The sequence below is a fragment of the Haliotis cracherodii genome, unplaced genomic scaffold (assembly GCF_022045235.1).
Source record: "Haliotis cracherodii isolate W230 unplaced genomic scaffold, xgHalCrac1.p SCAF_22, whole genome shotgun sequence".
In the NCBI taxonomy this organism is placed as follows: domain Eukaryota; kingdom Metazoa; phylum Mollusca; class Gastropoda; order Lepetellida; family Haliotidae; genus Haliotis; species Haliotis cracherodii.
In genome coordinates, this window is record NW_027266278.1 from 6,692,707 (window position 1) to 6,707,021 (window position 14,315).

A 14,315-nucleotide genomic window follows, 5' to 3' on the forward strand; every position below is an offset into this window, starting at 1 on the left:
ATTTTAATACGTTCCTGTCCAGTGCGCACAAGTCCAAAGTGGTTGTGGTATATACACAATATCTTTTAAATTGATATTTAAAGTGAATAGATAAAATATACATCTTGAAAAGATTTTAAAAAATACACGGCTTTTACAATTTAAACCTTAACAAGCTCACATTCAGGTTTCCATCGGACGCTCGAGTTATATTGTACGCTAATGTAAACTTTGCTACAATAGAAGAATAATCTGTGAGATTTCATTGATAGAAACACACAGCCAACATTCATATATCATTTATCGATGACATCCTGTCAGCAGTTTCCATCAATGGAAGCCCTTGTAATTAGATTATTAGACTGTCGATGTAATTATTTAATTAACTGATTTTATCAACATTCAGTTAAGTAACCTTTATTTTGAATCAACCGTTTGCACGACATGTGTTTACAAATAACAAAAAGTAAGTTACATTTAAGCATTTTCTGAAAGACAACTATCTACATAGTTTCCGGAGTTCTTCAAACATCATAGTCTGGTTCCGGTTCGGGGCCGGGGGCCACACGGGGTCACTTTCTTCTGACCGGAGACTTGCCCTTGATAAGAGAGGATGAATTGCTTGGTCTTTCTTCGTAATCTTCAACTGGTGTCATTCGCCGGTCCGTTGTTGCACCACGAGTGAAGTCAGGACGAGTCGGTTGATGTCTGGAGTGGTCAAAGCGGATGTTTGCCTCTTCGAGTTGTGGCTCAATGGTTAGACCTTTTGCCTGGAGAAAAAAACACCATCTAAGTTAGTACATTTTTAGCATGCCATATCTGGAAAGCTACTGGTCAAGGGTTTCAATACCGGATTCGTCCTGATTGTGATTCTTGGTGTTTCATGCCACACTCGTGCATCACTTTAAGCCGACAGGCGTGATATCATTGACATACTTTTGTAAGCCGTGTTAAACTTAAGTCTGAAATGTTTGTAATGTAGTTACTCACGGTATCGTGGCCGTGAAGATGGGGGACTGTGAACAGTTTAATACGAATATAATCAGATGACGACCTATCCTAAACGTACGTACCTACCGCGCAAGGTCTAAGTCTGTGTCGCTACAGCCAAAATTGATACTTCTAGAGTAAGTGAGTGACCGTGCATGGTTTTAGGCCGCTTTTAGCAATATTCTAGCAAAATCACGGATGGGGGAGACCAGAAATGGGTTTCACATTTAGTACCCATGTGTGGAATTGAACCCGGATCTTCGGCGTGACGAACGAACGCTTTAACCATGAGGCTACCCCACCGCCACAGATGACTCTGACTGGGGGATACTACTTTATAGAATACAGAATGTTTAGTTGATAATCTTTAGTAACGATTTTTTTTCAAATTTTGGGATAGGCTTTTTAAAACATTTAAAAGTTAAAATAAACTTGTTTTCCGTTGAACAGTTTTGTTGTGAGTTTAGGATTATTGCAATATATAAGATAGCACAAAGAGCAACGAAGAACCTATTGTGGTTTATTTCGCGATAAAACATTGTTCTATCCTGACGTCATTTCTGGAGATTCGAATAAGCGCTCGCAACTAATTGGACGACATTAATTTCGGGAGAGAAACTCTTCTTGTGAGTTGTTCCTCGTAGATGCAGCTTGGCAACGTAGATAAACGCAATGGACGAACAATTGCATCCAAAAGTTGGAAAGATATGACAATCGGTATTTGGAGAAAAGGTATAGAAAATCGTCGTGCAAATTGTGAGGATGTCCAAATTTACACACACACACACACACACACACACACACACACACACACACACACACACACCCTGTTCATAAAATGTACATTGGTGAGATTGGATTCTATTCAGGGAGTCATCATTATTTAAACACGGGAACACCCATAAAGAGGCTGTAAAAATATCGATACCTTAGATAATAAATAAAACTACGACTCGTGGTCCCTGTAGTGATTTATTGTACGATAAACAACGTCCACGAGTCGTTTGTTTCCTCAGTAAAGTCAATTCGAGAACTTTTGTACTCGTTAAAAAGGTTTCCGGACAAATCAGTGTCCGGACTTACATGACATTCAAGGTTCAAGTTTATGTTGTTCACTATGAGGTAATATTGACACTTACCTTACGGCCTTTCTCACTTCCGCTCAAATCCTGAAAGAGGTAATCACTTATTTTTTACAATTCACGAAAAAAACCACTATAAATTATTTTTCATTACTCATGATTGATCACAAGGTATTTATCACGAGGTAAATTGTCACAGATTATGATTTGGCTGAATAACAGTCGTGTCAAACGAAAGAGTGGATGGGACTGGGAGCATCATATTTGTGTGCATTATCCGGGCATTATCAACACTGCATCAACTATTGACACCCACTGCAAAGTTACTAATAACTATATGTCGGGGGAACCTGGGTACGGAATAGACAGAAATTTTAAAACTGATAATTAAAAGACTTCTTATTGTGATGAAACAACCATGACTGTTAACCCTACGTGTTGAATAAATAGGAGCTATGTTATAACTGGTACACGGGGAAGCATACTGGTTATTGTATACTAGTTAAGCCTATTCTGGTGTCTTCGGTTCTTCTGAATTCTTGCTGGAATATTGCCACATTGGTGTACTCTAAACTTCACAACAGACTTACATCACTAAAGCCTTCATTGACAAAGGGTGTTCTGGATCCCTTAGGTCGGATACGGAAGATCTTGTACGCCATCAAGGACCAGTGGAAACGTCTGGAAAACAATGTGTATATTATCTTGAAGGACGTGACAGTGATTGCCGCTGCCAAAGTGGACATCCTCTTGTAGCAGGTCAGCGCAGTGTTAGACCTCATAATCAACACGATTCACACCTGTACAACTGGCATTTGGAAAGATACAGAGTTAAACCGAACCAAAGTCACACACTCCTAGCACTGTGCACTCTCGAATCATTGTAAAAATGCCATCAGGCGTTCAAGTTTTTAGGTTTCATTTTGTGAATTTATAACCGAGACACGAACTGCGGATTATTTAGGACAACCCTATCAGAAACAAGTACTCAACAGTGTTAATATGAGAAACTTATACATGAGGGTTGCGAGATTGAAATAATTAACGTGTCAAAAATTGCAAGTTTAAATTAGTTCCTGTCCATTTTCAGAGTTGTTTGGTCAGAATCATACCTGGTCGAACTGTTTGGAAGACAGTATCTGATATATTTAGAATCTAAACATGTACCTTTATGCACGACAATGACACATATACCGTTCTGTAAGACACACATATGTGTTATATGCCCCAGGGATACATACCAAACACTTCAGACGTATCCATATCACGAACTACGTTATTTCCCAAACACAAATGACAATTTACTTTCGACTATATACAGGGAGTGGCTGAAGAGTTCTGAACCTAACTTTGATGGACTGTTCTAAGTCTTATTTGAGGTCCACACACGTCTTCCTAAGATGCTGGAGCGCCTTCATCCAAAAAAGTTCCCCGCAGCAGAAATGATATCATCACCATTTTGTTTTATGCTTGACAGACAGTTCTTCCTACGAGTTTGGAAAGACGTGGATCTCTGACGGATAATACAGAGGATATTCAATAATTCAAAACGAAACTCATGCACTGCATAGGTGCATTGTCCAACACACGTTTCTAGGGTCATTCACGTCGTTTAGCCTTGATATCTTCACGCAGTTGCCAAAGCTGATTCGCATAATGTCGGCTAGACCTCTTGTGTGGTCGTTCACCAATTGGAATCCTTTGGAAACCCAAACTAGTGAAGCCATCATGTTGCCAGCTAATGGAAGAGACTTTGCCTTCTTCTTGGAACAAACTCAGCCGGGTCTGCTTCAAAACGACGTAAAGTATCTTGAGAGATGGCGAACCCGAATGTTTCTGATGTGGAGACAGAATCATTGAAACCCAGTGTTCTGAAACCTTTGTCATACCCAGGTCGTTCTTAAGAATGTTCCCAATTTTCTCAGAGAGATGCCGACTGTATTGGCTATGTGAGATGTGGTGAGTCGTTGATCATCCATAATCATATAATGTGTCTTATCAAGTGTCTTATTCCTTATGGTCCTGTCACACTACTACGTATTAAGGTATGAATTATACGTTAGACGTAGGCAATACGCTATTATATGCTCTCACGAGTTATGTGTAAGTCAGTGAAATGCTACTAATGCGTTAGGCATGCGTTACACATAAACTCTCGTTATGTGCACGCTATGGATACGCCAAAATCATGTTTTTTGCAATAAAAGCTTGACGTATGACAACTGTTACTAAGTTACTCTAAAACGTTGCAATGTGACAGGGCCATTAGTAGTGGCAGTTGAAGGTCTACCCGATCTTGAATCGTCATCGAAGCTCTCTCTTCCCCTCTTGAACTCCGGTGCTCACCCCATAACAGTGGCGATGGAAGGAGTATCATCCTCTTTAAGTTGACACCATGTCCGCATGTATGGCTGTACTTTGATGACCAAATAGGTTGTGGTCCCATCTCTTTCCGTGGGATAAAACGCGGCTGCCTTACATGTTTCTGAAAACTCGACTCGTCACTATATGGCTGAAATATTTCCGATGTGACGTTAAATCTTAACTCACTCACTCACTCACACATTCACTCACTCACTGAAAACACGTAACAGAAAGAGTTATTTCCCTTCCAATATCGATCGCCTTTTCATCGTGCACATTTGATCTTCACAGAAAATTACTGTTTTTCAGATTATATTTTTTTTCAACGTTGTAAAGTATGGGTCAATTCATTTGTAAAGCAGGTTTATTTATTTTTAAGCCCTTTTGTAAGGGTTGAATTTAAGGTGTTTATTAAGAAAATGTAAATATTAGGTAAAGGATAGTTGTTGTTTAGAAACAAGGAACTAGAATTTCATTTTCATCTTCGCCAGCTAAACTTATAGAACTTATATCGTCATACCAGGAGGTCCTCTCATTACGAAAATATGTATTTTCGGCAATTTGAATGAAATTGGCACGTCGTGGTATATTTGGTGTCTTACTCGTTTTATACTCGACAGGTGATTGACGTACCCATTGGTTGACTTAGCCTTGCGGACATGCGCAGTACCTACCCTCGTTTGAGCATGCAGAGATACCAAGCCAGCAACGATAAGATGATTATCAATATCACCGCCAACACAACCAGACCGATCATCCATGCTTGCAACCCATCACAGTTGGGATCATCTTTTGCACATGCGCAGTAGTATCTGTTGACGTCGTTGTAGCAGACGTACGGCCAGGAACATGGAGAGCTGCTGCACTCGTTGACGTCATCCTCGCAATGAATGCCGGTCGAGCCAGGTGCGCACGCACACTCATAGTAGAGGTCAAAACCTTCAGCACGGCGGTAGTTGGTGCAGTTGTACACGCTTTCATTCTTGCCTGGAATTATGTATGTAGATGTATAACGTGAATTAGGTGTGTGGCATACGGGCACTTTGTGGATATTGTATGACAAGAAGCTAATCATTCTGTGAGATATTGGTTTCCAGGAATATTTTTAACTGGAGGTCTTATCGAAAGTCTTATTTGTAAATGTTAAGGTTATGACTAATGTGTTGCTTTCTTTCTCTGTGTCCAAACAGCTGTGAGATATATTTGTCAATTGTTAATCAAACCGAGAACAAAATGAGTCCTAGTTTATTTGTTTTCAATTTCACGAAAGGGAACATGTTTGTCATGAAAAGTTTTCAAACGTCGCGAATGACTTCAATATTGCCGATGTGACGTTAAATATTAACTTACTCGCTCATTGAATATTCCCCGCTTCGATATGGAAAAAGAGAAAGAACGCATTTAGGGCTTTTAGGAATTGACGAGTCTCGTCTTAAACCCGCACGTCAGTTTCATTTCATCATCAATACTTAGCAGGTTTTCATGCAATGTGATAGCACATCATCCATGTATACGCATGGCCGCTTTGAAATGCAGTTGCCATTGTTAATCGAATCGAGTCACGGCCTAAACCCAATGACGAAGAAACCAGCGAGTGTTCTGACCAATGAGCGCTAAGATTACATCGACCAATCAGCAGTATTTCTCGTTAACATGTGCTACAGCCTTGGAGGCATCTAGTCTACCGAGCGTAGTGTGGCAAACACGTGAAATATTGGCGATGGCCTAATTTCAGTTATAGCAACAATTTTCTAGGTCAGATCATAGTGAATATATCTTTCCAGTAAATGTTTGGTCCTGCATGTTATAATAAAGGTTACATTTTCGCTGATGAGTATTTGCTAAGCACGATTGTATATGTGATGATTCGAACTTGGCTTTTGGCCTGACGAGCCAGCGCTTCCAGCCAAATCAGTTCAAGCAGGTCAACAGACAAACACATATACCTAAATATCATTGCTTACTTTTGCATGTTCCTCCATTCTCGCATGGCCTCTCCATAACAGTTGGTTTGATTGTGATGACATCCGAGTATCCCCCTGCTTGGTCCTGGGCGTATACACGGACCTCATCGTAACCATAGTAACTAGGGTCAGGTTGGTACTGGAAGGTCCTGTAGACCCAGTTGAGGGAGTCAGGAGAATGGGGGAGTTTGAGGGTGTCACAGAGGATGCCGCTCTGAAATAAATACATTTTACGCTGGTGTTTCGACCATTACATCGGAATCACTGTGAAGGACACTGAGAATGCACGAAGGGATGTGACATGGGGATAAACGTCTGTTTTAAGATTATTGCACTTATTCAGTAACGTACATGCATGTGTGTGTGTCTGCTTCTACTGGTCCGGACTGATGCCGGTTTTATAGTGCTTGTCCACTGAGATACCATGCCGCAGTTTAACATGAATACCTCACTCAGACAGTATACCGACTCCTAGCCGACCAGTCCTTGTTTTAACTCCTTAAATCCGAACGCCATCATTAACGTCTTTGAACAGAAACACCGAGCCTCCGCTCTCCGGACGGACGCTCTGGACGACAGAGGCGGTCACATCACACACGGACACTGATTCAAATTTACGCCCTGAACAGGACGGGTCATTTTTATATGAACACGTTATAAATTCCCGAATGCAATACGACTCTGACTGACCGTATTGTATGAGCAGGGTACCACGGTGTTCACGTCGCCGACGGTGAGGTTCCCGCTAGATGGCTGAGTGTAGTAGATGGTAATGTTGTCGTCACCGTCAACGTCGTACGCACCGAATTCCCATCTGTATGTTGTAGGGCTGCTGTCATTTACTCGTACCTCCTCAAGCAGAATCTGGAAAAGCAAATTACCCTGTCCATGAACAGAGCCTTTCTATATTAGCGCTGAAGATGTGTCCGATCTTAGCACCTAGCTGAAGCGCTATAGCTATAACATTATTATTTACTTGTATACTTGACGCGTGAAGAACCGGGGTAGAATAGGTCTTCAGCAACCCATGCTTGCAGTAAAAGGCGACTATGCTTGTCATAATAGGCGTCTAACGAGATCGGGTGGTCAGGCTCGCTGACTTGGTTGATGCATGTCATCGCATTCAAACAGCCCACCACCTGTGCCCCGAGTTATGCTACACTGACCAATAGTAAGAAACATGTGTCCCAAAAGGTAGGGACAATATCCTTTTAACACGCCTAATGTACAACCTGGTCAGAATATGTGAAATGGATATTGTGAATAAGATTAAAACCTCTTTTGACAATATGAGGAGTTTGTGTGTGGTCTCCTTACACAAAATGTTGCTCTTCTGCCGCTTCCTTTGATAAACACAGTTGGCGGCAGCTCCATGTAACACAGTCGTCTAAGGCGCCGCGATTCGATGTGCAGAGTTGCGTCCCTTGGGCACGCCAGAAACCTATGATTGTGGGTTCCAATCCCGGTTCGCCCCGATTATGTTTCTAGGTTTGCCAGCACCATACCCGTGCCCGTGGGTTTCACTGAAGTGGTAAACGTCTGTGACCTGCATCACTTCGGGCTTTCCTCCAACATTAAGCTGACACGCCGTGATATAACTGAAATACTGTTAAAAGCGGCGTTAAACCCAACTCACTCACTCACTCACTCACTCACTCACTTTAGTGAATGAGAGTGGTTGTACGCCGCTTTTATCAATCAATATTCTAGCAATATCACGGCGGGGGACATCAGGTATGGACTTCACATATTGTATCAATGTGACAAGCGAACGTAAAGATATCTGACATAAAACGAGCATTTTACCATCACCGAATTCACGGTAAGAACATGGGCCCTGTGTAGACTTAGAGAGAGAGCAACACGTTGATAAGCTGCCTACCAGGACTGGATGGGTCGGATCAGCGTGAAGAAAGCTGACTCCATCACTGAAGACGAAGGCGCTGGGGGCGTCGTTGACGGAGGTGATGATGATGCTGATGTTTACTGCCGTTTCAGCCGGTGGTATCTCAGCCTGGGGTACCTCATAAAGAATTACCGGGACCTCTACTGATCCATAGTAGTTGGTAGCAGGTGTATAGGTCATCCTGAAACACATCATCTCGATTATCCGACGACTCCCCTTGGGGTAAAAGGCGGTGACAAGTACATGAATGGATCACTGAAAATCAGAGATGACACCACGTGTTCGGGAAAAATGTAAACCTGTCCTTCCAAACCGGTTGCCCCGCTGTTGCACAGACCCACATATTGGTGTCAGAAAGGTGTCAATGTTGATATGTTTGGAAAATACAAGATATTGATTGACGCAGACTTACAAAGGCAAGGGTATAAAACGTTGTTTTCCAAACATATCATAGAGCCAGCCCAACTCCTCTGAACACGATTTCTCTCATACTACACACCAACATATATACAAGTGTTCAGCTGTATGAAGGAGCCACTCACAATCCATCCTCTGACAGCGTCAGTTCTAAATCAGCCACAGTGAAGTTGTCACTAATCTTGTACTTGACCATGTCACCATTGGCGTCCGTGGAAGTCATCTGGTATACGATTGTACCTGGAACATTAACGAGTGATGTAAGTTGGACGATATGCATACTCTAGTAAGTTGGTTGGCTTTAACGCATCTTCACTATTCCACTGAACAATGGACGAGGAGAGTCATTGTTGATTCATGTCTTACACGTTCACCACTTTGCTGACACATGCGAAATCACGGATGCTGGCGTCCTATCAAGGATTATAGTCAGGGCGATTCTGGGAATCGAACCCACTATCATAGGATCCACAGGGTAGAAACTATGTATAAGACCACTAGAACTAACGAGCACAGGAAGAATGCTAACAAACGAAGGTTCGGGCCAATATGTAACTTGAAGTTAAGACCAGTTAAGAACACATCTCTGTTCACAGCTGGATTCGACTCATACCTTGGTCTTTCTGCATGACAAGAGAGACAAGCTAACATACACATACCCTGGTCTTCCTGCATGACAAGAGAGACAAGCTAAGACACACATACCCTGGCCTTCGTGAATGACAAGAGAGACAAGCTAAGAGACACATACCTTGGTCTTTCTGTATGACAAGAGAGACAAGCTGAGAGACACATACCCTGGTCTTCCTGCATGACAGGAGAGACAAGCTAAGAGACACATACCCTGGTCTTTCTGTATGACAAGAGAGGCAAGCTAAGAGACACATACCCTGGTCTTCCTGCATGACAAGAGAGACAAGCTAAGAGAAACATACCCTGGTGTTCGTGAATGACAGGACAGACAAGCTAAGAGACACATACCCTGGTCTTCCTGCATGACAAGACAGACAAGCTAAGAGAAACATACCCTGGTGTTCGTGAATGACAGGAGAGACAAGCTAAGAGACACATACCCTGGTATTCCTGCATGAAAAGTGAGGCAAGCTAAGAGACATATACCCTGGTCTTCCTGCATGACAAGAGAGACTAGCTAAGAGACACATACCCTTGTCTTCCTGCATGACAAGAGAGACAAGCTAAGAGACACATTCCCTGGTCTTCCTGTATGACAAGAGAGACAAGCTAAGACACACATACCCTGGCCTTCGTGAATGACAAGAGAGACAAGCTAATGGACACATACCCTGATCTTTCTGTATGACAAGAGAGACAAGCTAAGAGACACATACCCTGGTCTTCCTGCATGACAAGACAGACAAGCTAAGAGAAACATACCCTGGTCTTTCTGTATGACAAGAGAGACAAGCTAAGAGACACATACCCTGGTCTTCCTGCATGACAAGAGAGACAAGCTAAGAGACACATACCTTGGTCTTCCAGCATGACAAGAGAGACAAGCTAAGAGACACATACCCTGGTCTTCCTGCATGACAAGAGAGACAAGCTAAGAGACACATACCCTGGTCTTCCTGCATGACAAGAGACGTGGTGCTGGTGAGCTGAGGAGGTGAATTAGGTATCTCAGTCAGAGCTGAAGTCAGTAGGAACTGGGTTGGGTGTCGGAAGTACGTGTCAAACACAGATCGCCGACGTCTGGAACTGCTGCTGTCTGGTGTCGACCTTGTGTTACAAACCTTAACAGAACAAAAAAGACACAATCACCACAAAAAATGACTAATATGCAAAGATTATACAACTGTGAACAAAGAAGGGTCTTTAGCATGTCCATTACATGTTGAAGACAGAACTATCATATGCGTTGGAAATGATAAACCTTTACAAGGGCCTGCCAATGCATACTTATGTTATAAATACTGCATAATTTAGCGGACGATGATTTGATCTCAATAATTTTCATCCTAACACAACTAGATACAGATAAAAGGTTGATGTGTTTCATTTATGATACTTAAACATCCGGTAAGCTTGTAATACACAGGTCAAGTCAAAGTCCCACGTCCTTTTATAGCCATTTTCCTATTTCCTTCGTTTAGCATGATTGTTAAAATGTGTGGCCGTCGATATTCTCCACTTTGAACTTCATTCCAACAATACCAATGTGGCAAACTACACCTGTCTTAACAAACTACACCTGTCTTAACAAACTACACCTGTCTTAACAAACTACACCTGTCTCAACAAAGTACGCCGTCTTAGCAAACTACACCTGTCTTAACAAACTATACCTATCTGAACACTCAACACCTGTCTAAACGAAGTACACCTGGCTAAACAAAGTACACATGTCTAAACAATGTACACATGTCTAAACGAAGTACACATGTCTAAACAAAGTACACCTGGCTAAACGAAGTACACATGTCTTAACAAAGTACACCTGTCTAAACGAAGTACACCTGTCTAAACAAACTACACTTGTCTAAACAAAGTACACCTGTCTAAACAAACTACACTTGTCTAAACAAAGAACACCTGGCTAAACAAAGTACACTTGTCTAAACAAAGTACACCTGTCTTAACAAACTACACCTGTCTTAACAAAGTACGCCGTCTTAGCAAACTACACCTGTCTTAACAAACTATACCTATCTGAACACTCAACACCTGTCTAAACGAAGTACACCTGGCTAAACAAAGTACACATGTCTAAACAATGTACACATGTCTAAACGAAGTACACATGTCTAAACAAAGTACACCTGGCTAAACGAAGTACACATGTCTAAACAAAGTACACCTGTCTAAACGAAGTACACCTGTCTAAACAAACTACACTTGTCTAAACAAAGTACACCTGTCTAAACAAACTACACTTGTCTAAACAAAGTACACCTGGCTAAACAAAGTACACATGTCTAAACAAAGTACACATGTATAAACGAAGTATACCTGTATAAACAAAGTACACCTGGCTAAACGAAATATACATGTCTAAACAAAGTACACCTGTTTCAACAAAGCACACCTTTTGAGTGAGTGGGTGAGTATGGTCTTACATGTACGCCGCATTTAGCAATATTCTAGCAATATCACGGCGGGGGACACCAGAAATGGGTTTCACACATTGTACCCATGTCGAATCGAACCTGTGTCTTCGGCGTGACGAACGAATGCTTTAACCAGTAGGCTACCTGACCGCCCCTACACCTTTGGAACCCTACCATATCAGGGTCCATCATGAACTGTTAAAAGACATCATGCCACTCACTTTGACCGTGACCTGAGAGCTCACGGGGTCTCTGACCTCCGTGTCTGTTTCATGGAGACAGGTCTTGTTGCTCTGTTGCCACTGTCGGGCATCTGCATCATACAAAACATCATTGCATTGACCAGAGACTCTCTTTAACAATTTATTTCACGCTGCCTTTCAGTTGTATTTATTGCTGACATGTTATAAAAGGAGTTTACATCTTTCTACGGTTGTACCGACTGTCATATCATTGTGTGACTGAACAGTATAACAGATCTAATGCGTCCTCAGTTAGTTATACAGTGAATCCATGTAAATCGCGATGGCTCCGTATAAAGTCACATTATCCGAATTAACAAAAGTTAGGCCATACCAGTATTCCAGTGAAGCAGCATCAAGGTTGTGTTGATGACCGTGGGGTCAAAGGTGAAGGTCACGTTCACCGGTCCTGGCATGGGAAGATTACCAACACTAGTGAGAGAGAAGGAGACGTCTGTTTCCTGATAGTTGAGCCTCTTTCTGAGGATTCTGTCCGTGAAGGCATCTTCTGTGGTTGATGTAGATGGGTCAGTGATGTAGGGGACGAACTCCACCGAGGCGTCAGATTTGTATTCCGTCTCTAGATCAAGCTTCGTGAGCTGAGTGACCACAATGCTCTGACCGACTTGCAACCCTGGATCACAGACAAGGCAATACCACGTGAGATGATGAAACACACGAACATACATTGTACAACATTGTATGTTGAATGAAGCGTCAAACAGTAATATTCCACAATGGCCTGTAAACAATCGGGCCTACATCAGTTACAAATCTGATCCCAATTTTAAGTCTACCCTCACAAGAAGCACGGGTGGGCAAACCTATTCTGTCCGTGTTGTTTCTTAAGAGAAAGTCATTGGAAATATTGACCTATTCTACCAATATTCCAAAGTATGATAAAGAGAGTCAGTGAGAATGGTTATAGAATGGTAGATCTGATCATTATCACGTTATTTTGTACACAGACCATCTGGTGTTGATACAGTTACTCCTGAAACGTCCCTCTTCCTCCTCGCACCACCTCCAACATCTACAGTGACGGCAGAACCATCAGACGACGTCGTCATCGTGGACTTGTCTGTCTCTACTATGGTGGAGCCTAGCAACTTGGTCGTGCACAGCTGGGCTTCATTACACATCTTCATGAAGATGAACATCTCTGTGCCTGGAGCCATGGTGAAGGCTGACTTGTCCGTGGTGCCGGGTACCGAGGCATTGTACCCTAGCTTGTACTGACTCAGCATGTAGATATTGCGGCCGTTTAGTTTGAGGTATCCATCTGCCACTGTAACCGTCCCCGACGTGTTGTAGCCAACCCACGTGCAGGGGAAGATGTCACTGATGCTGGCCTCGGAACTCCCCACACAGAAATCTGAAGATGAAGCATAGATGTCTTTCAGGGTTCTATTAATTTTACCGCGAGTGAGTGAGTGAGTGAGTGAGTAGTGAGGTGCTCCACATTTAGCAGTAATCCAACTATATCACAGTGGCAGTGAACACAAAGAATGAGCCCTACTCAGTGTACCCATATTGGATTGCAAACAGTGACCCGTGAACTCTCTAACCGCAGACCTATTGTGATGGTGAAGCGATGAAAGAAAAAAATAAATATATATATTATCGACAGTAGTTATCTTAAAGTGATCCAGGCTTTAAAGATTTCAATGTTTTTAATGATCAAATTCTCTTTAATCGAAAGTCAGTCAATAATAATACATAAAAATGATTTCCTGCAAATTTAGATTCCATATATATGGTAGTGTGTGAGTGAGTAAGCATGGTTTTACGTCGCTTTCTAGCAATATTCCAGCATTATCACGGCGGGGGACACTAGAAATGGGCGTCACACATTGTACCCATGTCGGGAATCGAACCCGGATGACGGGCGAACTCTTTAACCACTAGGCTACCCAACCGCCCCTATATATGTTAGACAGACAATTCCCTGCTTTTAATCATATATAATAACATATGCTGAAAAATGTTCTCACTTAAATCACTTCAGCCCTCGCCATCGCCTTCATTGTGAGAGAATCTTCATCAATTGTTATTGGTACACCTGACGGCCATTTGCACTAAGATCTACCATTGACAACACAAAGATACATCTACTAAATAATTTCACCTCACATTGTATTGTAACTTGACTTTTGTCAATGCCGGGGGATACAGCCAGGGAACATTTCGAGAACACCTGATGTCATCATCGTAATTCTTATAAGAAAAGTATCAATTAGTATCGAAAATGCTAATGATCATGACGTAAGACCTTGATGTATTTAGAAACAAGCCTCATAGAT

General features: G+C 42.1%; 1 protein-coding gene across 1 annotated transcript in view; it reads right to left on the reverse strand.

Annotated features, from left to right (window-relative positions):
• The window catches only part of LOC139471507 (uncharacterized), a 151,280-nt gene continuing 136,965 nt past the window's right edge, over positions 1–14,315 (reverse strand). The window contains exons 128-139 of the mRNA XM_071253864.1: positions 12,983–13,387; positions 12,347–12,646; positions 11,992–12,083; positions 10,282–10,456; positions 8,828–8,942; positions 8,262–8,466; positions 7,070–7,243; positions 6,380–6,593; positions 5,090–5,402; positions 2,642–2,732; positions 2,109–2,138; positions 1–749 (exon numbers count right to left, since the gene is read on the reverse strand). Coding sequence (XP_071109965.1) covers positions 552–749; positions 2,109–2,138; positions 2,642–2,732; positions 5,090–5,402; positions 6,380–6,593; positions 7,070–7,243; positions 8,262–8,466; positions 8,828–8,942; positions 10,282–10,456; positions 11,992–12,083; positions 12,347–12,646; positions 12,983–13,387 — 2,312 coding nt within the window. The 3' untranslated portion in view covers positions 1–551. The remainder of the gene's footprint in view (positions 750–2,108; positions 2,139–2,641; positions 2,733–5,089; positions 5,403–6,379; positions 6,594–7,069; positions 7,244–8,261; positions 8,467–8,827; positions 8,943–10,281; positions 10,457–11,991; positions 12,084–12,346; positions 12,647–12,982; positions 13,388–14,315) is intronic.